Genomic DNA, 15,930 nt, shown 5'->3' with positions numbered 1-15,930 from the left:
GCCCTGGAGCTGACCATTACATTCTAGGCTTTCTCTCTTCCTATTCTCTCCCTCATTTTCTCACTCTCTTTCTCTGTCCTTCTTTTATTCCCCCCACCTTTCCTCCCATCTCTCTTATTCTCTTCAGGCGATAAGGAATGACCTGTCTGAGATTGTGAAATGAAATGATGGAGGGGTCCTTGTATGATTGAGATTGCGTGTGTGTGTGTGTGCGTGTGTGTGTGTGTGTGCGCGTGTGTGTGTGTGTGTGCATGTGTGTGTGCCCAGATATTGAGGTAGTAGTGACAGTTGAGAGATGGGCAGAGGTCCAGGATTGATAACATCACTGTAGTATTTCAAACACCATTCCTCATGGCTCTTTTCTTTCTCTCTCTCCAACGTATCTGTCATTGCCAGAGAACGAGATGAGAATCACGAAACTGTCCCCCGAAGGCTAAAATATTAATTTAGGTTTGGGCAGTTGAGATCAAGGTGAGGCATGGATGATTTGGTAATACATTGACACAGGTTTCATTTTTTTTTGCGCATACACTTTTGTCTATGGAGCAGTCCTTCAGTCTGGCTCAATTCCAATATGCAATTCTGCTTCGTTCTGAGGGGTACACTAGTTTGGCTATTGGAACATACTAAGCCAATGTGTATGGTTTTATCATGTTTAGGCATTGGAACAGGTGTCTCGTTAGTCAGTGGGAAAAAGGACAGTAGAATGACATTGGTGTTTTAATCAGAGTGTTAATAGAGGCCTGCATTGGGGGGATCTTTAGCCGGTGCAGATCTGGGCTAAGCTGATTTAGTCACCAACACAGCCACACCAGCGAGACTTCCTTCTCATCCCCTCTTTCTGGCAGCCAAAGAGAGGGATCAGTTCCTTCGTTCACTCCTCCCTCCGTTTCCAGGGCTCAGAGGTTAGAGGGGGATTTAGCGAGTAGAGAAAACTTTTGTCAGGCTCTGTATTGTTTCCTGGGGTAGCCAGCGAGCTGGGGGCCTGTCAGATTTAAGACAAAGCTGCTGCTGGGATCTATTCAAAGACTTTATATTGGATTTCTCTTTCTTTTACGAAGTTGTCCGAGTGCTTTTTCAAACCGTCGCTAAACCTCTTCTGTACTGTAGGTAAACAACAACCAGCTTTTTGGATAGTGCGTTTTGTAACTTTATGGTACCAGTAAGGTTGTTACGTCAATTTGGGGCGGATGTAGGCCTATGTAGGAGTTGCTATTCGTATTGTTTCTATGGTATACTGTGATATCTGAGTCTGTGTTTACCTTCCTGCTACGGTGGGTTGTTAAAAAATAACTTTTTCTTAATGTCTTAATGTGTTTGGCTGTTGATATCGTTTTCTAATACCTCTCTTTCTCTCCCTCTCTCCCTTTTGTCTTTCTTTCTCTTTCTCCCAGGTCCCTGTCAGGCTGGATGAGATGAGATCCCTATGTAGTGGTCGCCATGGCAACCTGTGACTCCCCTTCACCCATCGTCTCGAGGCAGGAACATGGCCAGAAGCTGTCAGCACTGTCGTCAGCAGAAGCAGCAGCAGGGCAGAGTGACGCTGAGGAGACCCAGAGAGATCGAGACCAAGACGCCACGGGGATGGAGCCCACTACTGCCACCAACGACCCAGCGCCCACTGCAGCACCGGAGAACAGCCCCCTAACTGCTGCCGACGCACGCAGCCCACTGAGGATGGAGGAGCAGAGCCAGAGACTACTAGAAAGCTTTACTGGGAACGGGAGTGTTACTACCGCAACCGGGACTTTATTATCGGGTAGTAAAGTGGGTTTGGGAATTTCGGAGTTTGGTGCTCTAGCCGTTTCTTCCCCTTTGGCCCCCGCCAAGGAGATCCCCTGCAACGAATGTGCCACCTCCTTCACCAGTTTACAGAAGTACATGGAGCACCACTGCCCCAATGCCCGCCTGCCCAGTGCAGTGGGCCGGGATGAGGAGGAGGAGGAGGAGGAGGAGGAGGTGGTGGAGGGAGAGAGCGAGGGAGAACGAGAGCGAGAGGCAGCAGAGGTCGGCGATAACAGCGAAATGGAGATGGAGGAGGATAGCGACGTGGAGAATCTGTGTGGCGAGATTGTCTACCAGCCCGATGGCTCCGCCTTTATCCTGGAGGACTCCAAAGAGCAGGACGGTGCTGCCGACAGCCTAGCCGTGGCCCCTCTAATTAGGGGCCTCCTGTCCCCCCAAACCTTCCCCCCAAACACCCAAACCACCACCCACGCACCCAGTGCCCAGAGTGGGGCGTTGACCGGTGGGGGGGAGCGGGACAGGTCCGAGCAGCCCACCGCTGCACCCATGTCCTTCTACCCACAGGTGATCAACACCTTCCACATCGCCTCGTCCTTGGGGAAAACATTCCCAGCAGATCCGGCAGCCTCGTCGGACCCAAATACCTCAGCGTTCGCGAGCGCCGGCCCTGTCTTGCACAGTTTCCGCGTCTACGACCTTCGCCACAAGAGCGACAAGGACTATCTGACGGTCGACGGCGCGGCCAAAAACTCCTGTGTGTCCAAAGATGTCCCCAACAATGTGGACCTGTCCAAGTTTGAGGGCTGTGTGGCCGATGGGCGGCGGAAGCCTGTGCTGATGTGTTTCCTGTGCAAGCTGTCATTCGGCTACAGCCGCTCATTCGTGACGCACGCCGTCCACGACCACCGGATGAACCTGAACGAGCAGGAGCAGAAGCTCCTGGGCAACAAGCACGTTTCAGCCATCATCCAGGGCATCGGCAAGGACAAGGAGCCTCTTATAAGCTTTCTGGAACCAAAAAAATCCTCCATCCCCGTGCTCCCTCACTTTTCTACCGCCGCCAACTTCCTGGGTCCCGACCCGGGTTTCCGCGGCCTTTGGAATGCATTCCATGCCGAGAACACTGACTCTCTCCAGGCTGGATTCGCTTTTCTCAAAGGGAGCGCAGCTGGCGCCCAAGCTGACCAGACCCCCAGAACCCAACCCATGCCAAAGGCCGAGATCAACCCAAATCTTGGGGGTGTGGCTGGCGCCAACAGAACCCTGGCGAGCTCCGCTTCCCTCCTCCGTTCGTCTCCGACGGTAATGAGCCGTGACTCGGAGAGCGATTGTGAGGGGGGCCGACCAAGGGACGCAGCGCGCACTTTGCGTCCCAACGGGCCTGTGTTGGACTTAAGCCGGTACCCGCTGATCAAACGGGAGCCCGGCATAGGGGGCGATAGTCCCGAGGAGGACGAGGACGTCTACTCCAATGGTGGACCCGAGATGGAGCTGGAGGAGGAGGAGGAGCGGGTCGCAGGCGAGCGGACCGGCAGCACCAGTAGCAAAGATTTCCCTCTCTTAAACCAAAGCATTTCCCCCCTCTCCAACAGTGTGCTGAAGTACGGTGACCACAAAGGCCCATCGTCCTCCTCCTCTTCCTCTCTGGCCATGTGCGAGGAGCTGGAGATGGAGAAGAGTCGTCTGAACGCCGCCTTGGCCCGAGACAGAGAAAGCAGTAATGATTCAGCCAGCGATGCCCTGGCCGGGCGGGACGGGTCCTCACCCTCCTCCAACCCGCATGACCTGATGATGATGCGCCGAGATGACGAGAGCCCCGGGCCCCTGCACCAACATGTGGGAAACCCCGGCACTCCCGGGACACCGGGCACCCCTGGCACCCCCGGACCGGGTGAGGGGTCCCCTGGCAGTGGGGTGGAGTGCCCCAAATGCGACACGGTTCTTGGGTCCTCCCGGTCCCTTGGAGGCCATATGACCATGATGCACTCGCGGAACTCATGTAAGACGCTCAAATGCCCCAAGTGTAACTGGCACTACAAGTACCAGCAGACTCTGGATGCCCACATGAAGGAGAAGCACCCGGAGTCCGGGGGGGCGTGCGCGTACTGCCGCACGGGGCAGGCGCACCCCCGCCTCGCACGGGGCGAGAGCTATACCTGTGGATACAAACCCTTTCGCTGCGAGGTCAGTCGCTTTCTATGCTTCTCTCCGTCATGTTTTTTTCTGACTCTCTCTTTAAAAAGAGATTAGGTATAGCAGGTGGGAAAGGCTAGTATCTCTGTATCTATCTATGTCCTTTAATCTCTCTCTTTGTTTTTCAGTTTCTTTTCTGTCTCTTTCTCTATGTATTGAGGGTACTCCCACACTCTCTGTTGTGAGGTTTTGAATAGAATTGTTTCGGTACTTATTGTCTAGCAGGAACTAGAAGCAGATATACCATTGTATAGAACCAGCAAAACATCTCACCTCCTTCTCTCAATTCTGTAGGTGTGCAACTACTCCACCACAACGAAAGGCAACCTGAGCATCCACATGCAGTCAGATAAGCACCTCAACAATGTTCAGACGATTCAAAACGGGGGCACCGAACTGCAGTACAACCACAACCACAACCACACTCACACTCATCCTCATACTCATACTCATAGCCACAGCCATGCCAACCAGGTGCCCAGTGCCAGCCTCGGGGGCAGCTCTGGGACCCCCTCGCCCTCCAAGCCCAAGCAGAAGCCCACCTGGCGCTGTGAGGTGTGTGTGCTGACCACCTTGTTTCTGTCTGTCGGGTTCTCTCCTTCACCTCTATCTAGCTATCTATCTATTTAGCTATCTATCTATCTATCTATTTAGCTATCTATCTATCTATCTATCTATTTAGCTATCTATCTATCTATCTATTTAGCTATCTATCTATCTATCTATCTATCTATTTAGCTATCTATCTATCTATTTAGCTATCTATCTATCCATCCATCTACCCATCTATCTTTTAGAAACTTTTTTGATCTGCAAACATATAGGGCCCTATTATGCACTTCATCAATAAGACGAGGCGGTAGATCTAAACTTAACACGTGGAGGCGTGGTCAAGGCCACTTTGCTATTATGCATGCTGTAGTGGGCGCCTAAAACCCGGCGCTAAGCAAAGAAATTAGTCATGGGTGTGTTTTGGGCGTCTTCTCAATCAACCCAATCAGCGTGCCAGGTGCCATTCCCTTTAAGAACCGGCTGCGTTGAGTCATTAGCGCTATGCTATTATGGAAGTCCTAAGAAGGAGGTCCGCGCTTCTCTGCCTCTCCCTTCTGAAATAAAGCATTTATACTGTGACCATAATTGACGTCTTGCCGTGGAGCCACGTGCGTGTTCATGTGTGCCCACATGCATGCGCAAACCACGGAGGCGCGCTCGTGTTTCAAAACGTGCATGAAGTCTAAACTTAAGAACTTTTCAAACCACTTCTTAGCGATAGGAGCAAAGTCAGATCGCATAATAGCAGGGGCGCCTAGTGCACTTCATTAACATATGAACACTCCCACAATGAGCAATATATGCACGGGAGTTTTACGTCTTATGTGTGGGCGCCTATCGACACCTGCATAATAGCAGTAGCGCGTATGAAGCGCATAATAAGGGTGGGGGTAGGTCTTAACCTGGCGGTGCGTCTTTTTTTTATTGTTTTTATTTTTTTTTCAGATTTTATCCCTTTTTTCACCCAATTTGGTAGCCAATTGAACCCAACCTAGCATCCAATTATCCCCTGCCTATTGCGAGGGATCCGCCGCACGACCCCGTGGCCGGCAGTCCCAGAGGAGGCCGCCAGGCAGACTAGCTGACTGGCTCCTCGAGCCCAGCACCGTTATTCCGGCACCCCGGGGGCGCTGTTGCGCGACGGATCCTTGTCCGGAACTACTCCTATACCCCCCCTCGGGAGCGGCCGCCCAATATGCCGCTCCCCGTATGTGCCTCGGCCATATCCGGGTCTGGCGAGCCGGGATACGAACCCCGGCCCCGGTGGGCAGCATGCACTGGTGGCCAGTGCTTAGCCCGCTACACCACCGCGGGGCCTGGCGGTGCGTCTTAATTAACACTTAAGACGGCAAGTTAAGAAGTGCATAATAGGGCCCATACTGTCTACCTATTATTGTTCACCTGATACCCTTTCAAACCCATGAAATGCCTTGTTCCTCTTCCCCACACGCAGGTGTGCGACTATGAGACCAACGTGGCGAGGAACCTGCGCATCCACATGACCAGCGAGAAGCACATGCACAACATGATGCTGCTGCAGCAGAACATGAAGCAGATCCAGCACAGCCTGCACCTGGGGATGGCCCCAGCCGAGGCCGAGCTCTACCAGTACTACCTGGCCCAGAACATAGGCATGGCCGGCGTCAAACTGGAGAGTCCCGGGCCCGACGTGGCCCAGATGATGATCAACCCCTTCCAGCTGGACCCCAACACGGCGGCAGCGCTCGGTTCTGGCCTGGGTGAGTCCAGGGGTTGGATTTTTGGGATGTCCTCGATTTTGGGCTTTTGAGCACATGTTCCCTCTCTCTCCCTCTTGCTCCATCTCTCTCATTCCCATCTCTATGCTATGTTTCTCCTTTCTCATCTATATATCTGTTTTCTTTTTGTCTCTCATTTTTTGTTTATCTACCACATTTGTCCTTCAATCTTTCTCTGCATCTTTCTCTGCATTTTCTTTCTCTGTCCTCACCTTCCTTTCTCTTTTCCTTTCCTCTCCCCACGGCCCCCCCCTCTCTCTCTCACTCTCTTATCTCTGTCCTATCGCTCTCCTCATTGTCCCTCTGTCATTATCGACTCTCTTCGACCCTTTTCGCAGATTTTTAATTTTTATTATGAGCCTGCCACTTGAGAATTCTTCTTAATCTTTAATTCGTGATTTTCTTAAATCAGCGTAACGCTGCACCCCAACCTTCCCCTAGAACACACACACACACACACACACACACACACACACACACACACACACGCACACACACACACACACACACACATACACCATGAAGTGGATTCCCCCAGGAGGAGTGAGATTTAACAATGGCCCCTGCACTGTGACACACCCATTCCCTTGTGCAACCTGGAGGTCACAGCTGAAGCTTCACGGCTTTATTCTCCATCCTCACTGCACCCCTGTTCAGCTGTTTAGGTTTGTAGTAGAAGTAGGCATGTTTCTGCATGTTTACACCCACACACCCACACACACACACACACACACACACACACACACACAGCCTGCCATCATATGTGGTAAGCGTGTGTTTGGATCAGTAGCTACTCATTCTCCAGACACACACACACACACTCACACAGGCTGCTCGTTAAGACTCACTAATTGGCAGATTTGTACCCCAACTGTAAGAAACGTGTAATTGTTAAATTCTCTCTGTGCCCGTCTCCTTGTCGACATTTTCGGTGGGGAAAAAAAGAGACATCTTGTACTCCACTGGTAACAGAGAGAGATAGAGAGAAGGGGGGTGCGGGGGGAGGGGGGGATCAAAGAAAGTACTAAATTACAATGACATGAATGGAAGATGATCTGTTTTTGTTCAGGGGGGTTAGCAAGGAAAGAGAATAACGTGTCGGAGTGCTCCTTTTGTAATCGATCAAACGTTTGTGCGTGTGTGTGAGAGAATAAAGCCCGCCCCGACCCAAAACCCATGTCTTGCCATAGCCCGACAACGGTGATTAAACCTATCTGATGAGCGAGTTACCAAGTTGAAAGGATTGTAATTGATCCTGATTCAATCCTATTAAGGTTTTTTTTAGTCGAGCCTGGCTTTATAGGAACCCATAGTCCTCCCCAGCAAGGCTTTATTTTATCAAATCCCTTTGTCTGAGTAAGAGACCGTACACCGCTAATGGTTTTTTCTTCTCGCTACCTCCATCTTAGCATAGTTGCCCACTCAATTTCATTTTCATTTGATAAAATGAATAAAAGCCTCCAAAAGCCCCCCAAAAGTACATCGGTCTGCCTGTTCTTTGTCTTCCACACACCTGGCCTCTCTGTTTCTTTCTTTGTTTTTTGTGTTCTCATTTTCACCAATGTTCTGTCATCTCTCTTTTCATATAACTTTCTTTCTTATCCTCGCTCCCTCTTTTCCCCCCTCTCTCTCTTCCTACCAAACCATCTTCCTCCCTCCCTTTCCTCCCTTTTCAATCCCCTCCCTCTCTCTACCCTCACTTGCTAACTCCTCCCTCAACTTGCCACTCTCTGTTTTACCCCCTGCCTTACCTCTCTTTCTCTCTCTACCTATCTATTTCTAACCCATCTCTCTCTTCCCTACTAGTCAACAACGACCTGTCCGCCGAGCTTCGCCTGGCCAGCGGTCAGCTGATGGCCGACGACCTCTCCAACGTCCTCTCCGGCTCCGCCCCCGGCTCCGCCCCCAGCGGCGAGCACTCCCCGCCCATCAGCGACCCCTCCCTCCGCCTGTACCAGTGCGCCGTGTGCAACCGCTACTCCACCGACAGCCTGGAGGCGCTGAACGCCCACGTGAACGCCGAGCGCGCCCTGCCGGAGGACGAGTGGCGCTGCATCGTGGGCGACGTGTACCAGTGCAAGCTGTGCAACTACAACACCCAGCTCAAGGCCAACTTCCAGCTGCACTGCAAGACGGACAAGCACATGCAGAAGCACCAGCTGGTGGCCCACATCAAGGAGGGCGGCAAAGCCAACCAGTGGAGGTTAAAGTGCGTCGCCATCGGCAACCCGGTGCACCTGAAGTGCAACGCGTGCGACTACTACGCCAACAGCGTGGATAAGCTGCGCCTGCACGCCACCAACCAGAGGCACGAGGTGTCCATCCGCCTGTACAAGGTAACAAGGCCTATACATTCAGACTACCCTATATATATATATGATATATGATATATATATATGCATGGCCATCATGAAGTCTGTCACACTCAACCACTCTAGCCAAGCACGAACCTAGCTAAACAACTGGTTTGACCATTCTGTCCACAAGGGTGTCATTCCCCCTATACAGGTAGGTACACCTTAAAAGGTCTTTGACGTAACACACTCACACCGCCCGGCTCACTGGGAGCAATTAGGGGTTCAGTGTCTTGCCCAAGGACACTTTGACATGTGGCCAGCCGGGGCTCGAACCGCCGATCTGCCAACCTTGCGATCATTAGACGGCGGCTCTACCTCCTGAGCCACAGCCGTCCCATTTTTAGATTTAAGTCATTTAGCAGACGCTTTTATCCAAAGCGACTTACAGTAAGTATATTTGTCTAAGTTAAGTGAATCAACTAAACAACAGTCAAAGGGAACTCAGGGCTAATTGAATTGTCGGTGATAAATAATCAATAAACAGTTGACAAGATGGGCAGAGACAGACTGATTGGCAAATCTTCATCCTCTCTTTGTTAGTATTATAATATAGTATGTTGTTTGTGTTGTAGCTTTAGAACTTACCATAAGGCAGAGATTTAGGTGTGTGTCAGTGTGTGTTTGTGTGTGTTTGTTTTTGTGTGCGTCTGTGTCTGTCTTTCGTTGTCCAGTACAGTATGTCCAATGTTTGCTAACAACCTTGGCGCTAAGTGTGCACTGTTGCTATAGTTAATGAGGATCTATTGACCTGCATTAACAACATTTGTGTGTGTGAGAACAGATACACTGCTGAGCTGAGCTACTCTCGCTCAGCGAATGCCTTCCCAGAAGGCGATTTACCATCTGACGATAGCCCAACTAGCTTACGTGGACAGCCATTAAATCATAATAGAGAAAAATGTTTTTGAGTAGCCGTGATTTAAAGGCGAATATACAAGCCCAGCTCTAAAGCAATTTAGATGGAGAAAATCAAAAGCAGGAAACAGAAACATGTTCAAGAATATTAATTAAACCATTTCTTTCACGTTGTGTTGCTGACAATGAGAAATAGGGAGGGAAAAGCACCCTGTGTGTGTGTGTGTGTGTGTGTGTCTGTGTGTGTCTGTGTGTGTGTCTGTCTGTGTTTCTGCGTGTGTTTACGTGTATGTGTGTGTGTGTGCACGCCCACCCATGCACTGCTTCTCTGGTGGATGGGAGCAAAGATGAGGGGCGATGGGTGTACTTCTGGCCGGGCCAACCCAACGGGTTGAGAAGGTCATCCCAGCGGCCTGTCCATGCACCCAGCTTTGCCCCTCTACCTCAACAGCCTGGCCCAACAAATGTGTTCCACAGATGCCTGCTTTTTAATGTGTTTGGCAGTAGTCCGACTACTTTACCCATAGCCGTGTGGTAGTAAAGGAGGGAGGCGGAGGGAGAGAAGGAAAGAGAAGGAGAGAGAAGGAGAGAGAAGGAGAGAGAAGGAGAGAGAGAGAGAGAGAGAGAGAGAGAGAGAGAGAGAGAGAGAGAGGAGAAAAAAAGAGGCAATTTCTTTATTTGACCAGAGAAACACCTCTTCTTTTATGTTAGGGGGGAGGTGAAAGACACATGGGATTGGAGGTATAGCTTTGGCCCCCGAGCACAAAAGAGCCGAGTGTCGATGACCTTACCATCTGGGCCCGGCTTTTGGAAAAAACACAGAATATCTTTATGGCATGGGAAACCATTTGAAGATGCAAAACAAAAAGCATATTCAGGACTTTTATGGGCCCTCGCTTTGTAGCCCGGACGATTTCAGAAAGGGGGGGGGGGATTGACATTTGAAAGGGAGATTGATTGAAGGTTTTCCAGATATTAAACCAGGGCCCGGGATGATAATGACATTAGCAGTAGTACAGGGTCTCCCTCGGCAGTTTTCCAGGGGGCACAGCAGGTGAAGGAGGAAGTGACTCACCTTGTGGGGATAGCTCTCGGAGGCCGCCGCCGTCAATTCTCATAGGCTAGAGTTAAGGCGTTTCAAGACATACGATATGGCTGGCGTCAAATCTACAGATCTCTGATCCTAATCAACAACGTCTAAAACAGCCCCGTCCAGTCCTATAACAACTCTGGGCCACCATGTCTGTTCACTGCAGTGTTGTATACTTTGACAGTAAATCACTTTTACAGTTTGGAGCTACAATACGCCTCCAATTCTGAAATGGAAGAGTCTAGAACTCCAGAATAGAACACCCCCCACCCACCCCTACCTCCCACTGCAGATGTCAGGTGTTAGCAGGGCCTAGCGTGCATTAGCTGCCCATGAGGTAAGCTCTACATTTAAAGGGGGTAACCGTAGCGTGGCGCGTCCGTAGCTGGCACGGCCCCCCCGTGCTAGTGATGAATATGACGATGTATGGCAGCGATATGATTCTGAATAATAAACACTGGGTCGTTTTGAATGCAGATGCTGGGAAGAGTAAATCTGTCAGTGCCATTCACATCCAGCTGGAGCACTAGCTGACGGTGCGTGCGTGTGTGTGTGCGGGCGCGCGCGTGTGTGTTCTCTGATGTACTATGAGGTAGGGATCTGTGCGCTGGCCTGCTCGGGCCATTTAAAGTAAAGAATGTTCATGGTCAACGTGGCGTGGTAGAGGACCACACGGAGAAACACAAACACACCGACCGTCCGCCCCTGACCGCACCTGTTCCTCAGATGGACCTCCTATCCTCGACCACCCTCGCCCTCTCCCTCCCTCCCTCCCTGTCTGTCTGTCGATCTGGCCTTCCCCTTACCTTATACCCAGCCATGCCTTTTACTCTTTCTCTCCTTCCCTTTTTCCTCTCCCTCCCTCTCTCTCTCCCCCCCCCCCCCCCTCCCTCTTCTGGTATCTATCATCAGTCAAGCAGAATGGGACGTCTGGGGGCCCTGCGCACCATTTCCATATTTGTATTTTTCTTTTCATTTCTTTCCCCACCCTCCCTCCTTCCTTTTCCTCATCCTCCCCTTTGAACTCACTGGGGCCCAGGCTCATATAATACTCATCTTTATCAGACAGAGAGGGAGGGAGGGAGGGAGGTTTGAGAAAGTGTGTGTGTGTGTGTGTGTGTGTGTGTGTGTGTGTGTGTGTGTGTGTGAGCGAGAAATTGATAGAGAGAGAGATAGTGGAGTGAGAAGGAGTAGAAAGAAAGGGAGAAAAGGAGAGAGAGAGGTGAGGAAAGATGGTGTGGTGAGATGGCCCCTCTCTCTCCCTCTCTCTCTCTCTCCCCTGGGGAGCAGCAGATAGGCCATCTAATTACCCATGATCCTCCTGGCAACACCACTGCTGGCCGGGGGAAACGAGGGGGGAAATTAAACGAGAGGAGGAGGAGGAGGAGGAGGCGGGTTAAGGAGGAAGGAGAGGAGAGAGAGAAGGCCCAGAATTCTAGATTCATCAAAAGAATAGGTCCCTTTTTCTCATTTTCTCCCCCCCCCCCTCCACCTCATACCGAAGCGAGGCTCTGCTTTTCTTTTTTCTTTTTTCTTCTCTCGTTCCTCTTTCCCTCTACTTAGATGGAGAGATGGCTGTGGTTTATATGGCTGTGATGCCACGCCTCTACCATTAGCTGGGGTCAGCCCTGCCCTTTCTCTCGCTCTCATTTGGAAATCAAATGGCCCTCTATAATATGCAGGTCTAATTATTGGACTGTCATTTGGCTCCCCTACTTGATGGAGGAAATAGACAGGAGATTGACTCTTTTGTGGATTTGCATAAAAAGAGGAGGGAGGGAGGGAGGGAGAGAGAGAGAGGTCTATTTCAAATGCCTGGCCTTCTCTCTATGGCACCCAAACACACACACACACACACACACACACACACACACACACAACAGATAATGTACTCAGACACTGACCGTTCTCAAGTGTCCTATCCTAGGTTTTGTGTTCGCTCGCTAACCCCAGGAGAAGTGTGTTATTGTTGAACACCCCCCCCACCCCCTAACCCGACGCATTGCCGGTCCCATTCTGATCTCTCCACTCTGCGTGCTCTGATATTGAATATTGTTCCGGGTGTTAAGTGGCGTGAAGCAGCCGGGGCGAGTGCTTTTCATGGCGTTCGCTGCTGCGGTTCTGCAGTGGTGTTTTTTACCTCAATAAAAAGTGGGATCATGTCACGGAAAGCCGAGTCAGCACTCTGGAGAGAGACTGTGAGGAGAGGAGTGGACACTGTCCTTCACTGAAGTGGGTGGGTGGAGGGAGGGAGGGAATGGGAGAAGAGTGAGGGAGAGATGGATGGATACCTGTGTGTCACTGTCACACACCCCCCCCCTCCTCCCCCCTCTCTCTCTTTTTTCTCTCTCTCTCTCTCTCTCTCTCTCTCTCTCTCTCTTCCTTCCTCCACTCAAGAGGCTTGGTAAGGAGATTATTCAAATCGTCTGGACTTTCACCTGCATGGGGATTACAATGGAAATCTTTCAGAGGTTCGAGGAGGTGGGGGGGACTAGCCAGAGGATAATTAAAGCATAAAGACTGTGTGTGTGTGTGTGTGTGTGTGTGTGTGTGTGTGTGTGTGTGTGTGTTTGTGTGTGTGTGTGTGTGCGTGTCCTTCTCTTCCCTTAATAATCCTCATAGATATTAATAGCAGTTTTACCCCCTCCTCTGCCCCCACCTTGTACCAGATGGTCAGTACAGCTAACGGGGGTGGGGGGGGGGTTGTAGTAGCTTTGGTCCGGCTGTTGATTGACACTCGGTATGTATTGGTTAATTGCCTTCCCCCCCCCCCCCTTTTCCCTCCCTTCCTCCCTCCCTCTCTTCCCCTGCAGCTACTCTCCGGTGAGTGAGTTCGGGGCGACTGGGGAGATAAGAGTTTGGGGGGGAGATGCTCGATATTAATAGCCAGATGTGATCCTCTTCATCCCACCCACCCCCCCACCCCCTTTCTCTGGGTCATTTGGGCCTGGCCAGGTCACCCCCACCCCCTCCCTAGGCGTTTGTCTGTGTGCAGGGGACTGTGAAGACTATTGGGGGTGACAGGTATGGGAACGATAGCAGGGGGGGAGGGAGAGATTGAGAGAGAGGGAGGGATGAGGAAGCAAGAGGAGGGGGGGGGGACTTAGTGACCACCAAAAGGGAACATCGCAAGGACAGGAACAAAGGAGATTGGCAGGAGTTTGTCTTTTTTTTTGGGTATTTTATCTTAACCTCCCCCCACACACACATACACACACATACACACACAGCTCCCTTCCTCTCTCTCTCTCCACCTCCATGCACCCTCCCCTCCAACCCTCCTATTTCTCATCCTTTGTTTGTAGCAGGATGACCTAACCCCCCCTCCCGCTAAGGGGGGAGTACGGTATATATGGGGTTATTATTCAAAGCAGACGTGTGATAATAAATATGATGCATCAAGACTGTCATTCCAGGGCCAAATTAAAGCTTTGATGCTTTTTTGATTCGATCAGTGTGAATTCAAATCACATGACTGCAGGTCAGCGGTGAGTTAGTTTGCGGCGGTAGAAAGAGCGGCAGACACAGATGGAAGCATCCAGAAAAGAGCTGCGGAGACAACCAGCCCCCCCTCGTTTCGCGGTGATTCAACGATTCCATATGCCAGAACCCAAAAATAGTGTACTTTTCATTTCTTTTGCTTTATTTTTTTTACCGTAGTCACTTACACATGAAGCCGTCAACGTATATCGATACGGGCGAACTTGAACTAAAGCAGTCCTAAACACTCGGTAGTAATCGATGAGCGTTCGATTGGAGTTAATCGTGCCTCCCTTGGACCAGACCTAGATCTACCTTACATTGTTGTATCTCTCTCTCTCTCTCTCTCTCTCTCTCTCTCCCTCCCTCTCTTTCTCTCTCTCTCTCTCTCTCTCTCTCTCTCTCTCTCATTATCAGTCTGAGGGAGGCTGGTAGAAAGCATTCCTGCTGTAATTGATTTTAACCATTAGGTACTCAGTGAATAGATAAGTAGAGAGAGATATTCGATTACGGAGCGAGGGAGGGAAACTGCTCTGTCCTGCTGTCTCTCTCTCTCTCTCTCTCTCTCTCTCTCTCTCTCTCTCTCTCTCTCTCTCTCCCTCCCTCTCTCGCTCCCCATTTATCCAAAGCGACTTACAAGTACATTTGTTTAAGTAAGTGAATCATCTACACATCAATCATCATAAGAGAAACAAATCTATGCTAGGACCAGGGACCCATTGGCAGTCACAATGTCAGAAGAAGGAAGAATTACTTTTGTATTATTATTATTATTATTATTATTTTTCATTTTCTTTACAGTAGAGAAACTGTACAAGGGGGGTAGTGGGGGATGAGGAGGTCTTTAGGAGACACAGTCGAGCCTTCAGTCTATGATGGGTCTTCGGTCTTCAGTCGTCGTCCCCCTCTCTCTCTCTCTCTCCCCCCCCCTCTCTCTCTCTCCCTCTCTCCCCCCCCCTCTCTCCAGACCGTCACAATGGGCTTGACCTCCTGTGAGTTCAGCCAGCTTAGTCCTTCCCCAGCGGTAATCCCTAATGCTTTGAAATAGACCTGATAGAAGTCCTACTTGCTTGCCTGTTTGGGATTATACCTCCTATGCATTTTTCCAGCAACATTTAGTTTAGTCACAATTAATATCATCGTCCGATGTTTTGAATTGTCACAGGGGGAATGTATGCATTCTGCTCTGAAAGCGTTCGGTTCAAAGAGAGAGAGAGAGAGGGCGAGAGAGAGAGAGAGAGGGAGCCAGATGGTGAATGTTTTTATTTGACCCCACCCCCCCCCCGTCTCAAATATACATAATACCATCAACAGTAATACAACACATTAACATTATACTCGTTATACATCTCCTCACCCCCACGCCCCTGTTCTCGTTTACCGTTGACTGTACCCCAGCGATATGGAGGATCTTTACTCGTTTCGACGACCGTAGCTCCCCTGTCGACGCGTTTCTAGCCGTACCACAGTGGGGGCTCACCTCCTTAAAGTTTTTTGGGGTGGGTGGGGGTTAGGCGTGGGGTGGGTCGTCGTCGTCGTCCCCCCCCCCGACTCTTCCGAGCCTCCCGGCTGGACCTGTTCTGCCTGATTCTGGTGGGCTGGAAGAACAAAGGCCAAACATTTGAGTAATCTTCAAAGTGGCCGTTGGTATGTTGAGTGGACGTCGGTATGCAGACTGTGGCTGAAGCTTTTCAGGGGGAGAAACAATGTCCTTCCTTTTAGTTGCGAGCCGGGGCCCGGGCAAACATTAAGAGGACTGGGAGATCCCAATATTATCACTGCTATCAGCTTACCTCGCTCGCTATAGGGACAGAGGAGAGCTTCGACTTGTGTGTGTGTGTGTGTGTGTGTGTGTGTGTGTGTGTGTTTGTGTTTGTTCATTGGTTAGAGAGTGAGCTAG

General features: G+C 50.6%; 1 protein-coding gene across 1 annotated transcript in view; it reads left to right on the top strand.

Moving 5' to 3' along the window:
* Positions 1-1,440: 1,440 nt before the first annotated feature.
* The window catches only part of zfhx4 (zinc finger homeobox 4), a gene marked incomplete at both ends in the record, with an annotated part of 58,408 nt that continues 43,918 nt past the window's right edge, over positions 1,441-15,930 (top strand). The window contains 6 exons of the mRNA XM_080543500.1: positions 1,441-1,920; positions 2,083-3,930; positions 4,234-4,283; positions 4,395-4,494; positions 5,945-6,230; positions 8,055-8,584. Coding sequence (XP_080399626.1) covers positions 1,441-1,920; positions 2,083-3,930; positions 4,234-4,283; positions 4,395-4,494; positions 5,945-6,230; positions 8,055-8,584 — 3,294 coding nt within the window. The remainder of the gene's footprint in view (positions 1,921-2,082; positions 3,931-4,233; positions 4,284-4,394; positions 4,495-5,944; positions 6,231-8,054; positions 8,585-15,930) is intronic.

The sequence above is a fragment of the Nansenia antarctica genome (assembly GCF_963989245.1).
Source record: "Nansenia antarctica genome assembly, chromosome: 12".
NCBI classification, from domain to species: domain Eukaryota; kingdom Metazoa; phylum Chordata; class Actinopteri; order Argentiniformes; family Microstomatidae; genus Nansenia; species Nansenia antarctica.
This window is presented reverse-complemented; position numbering and strand designations above follow the sequence as displayed.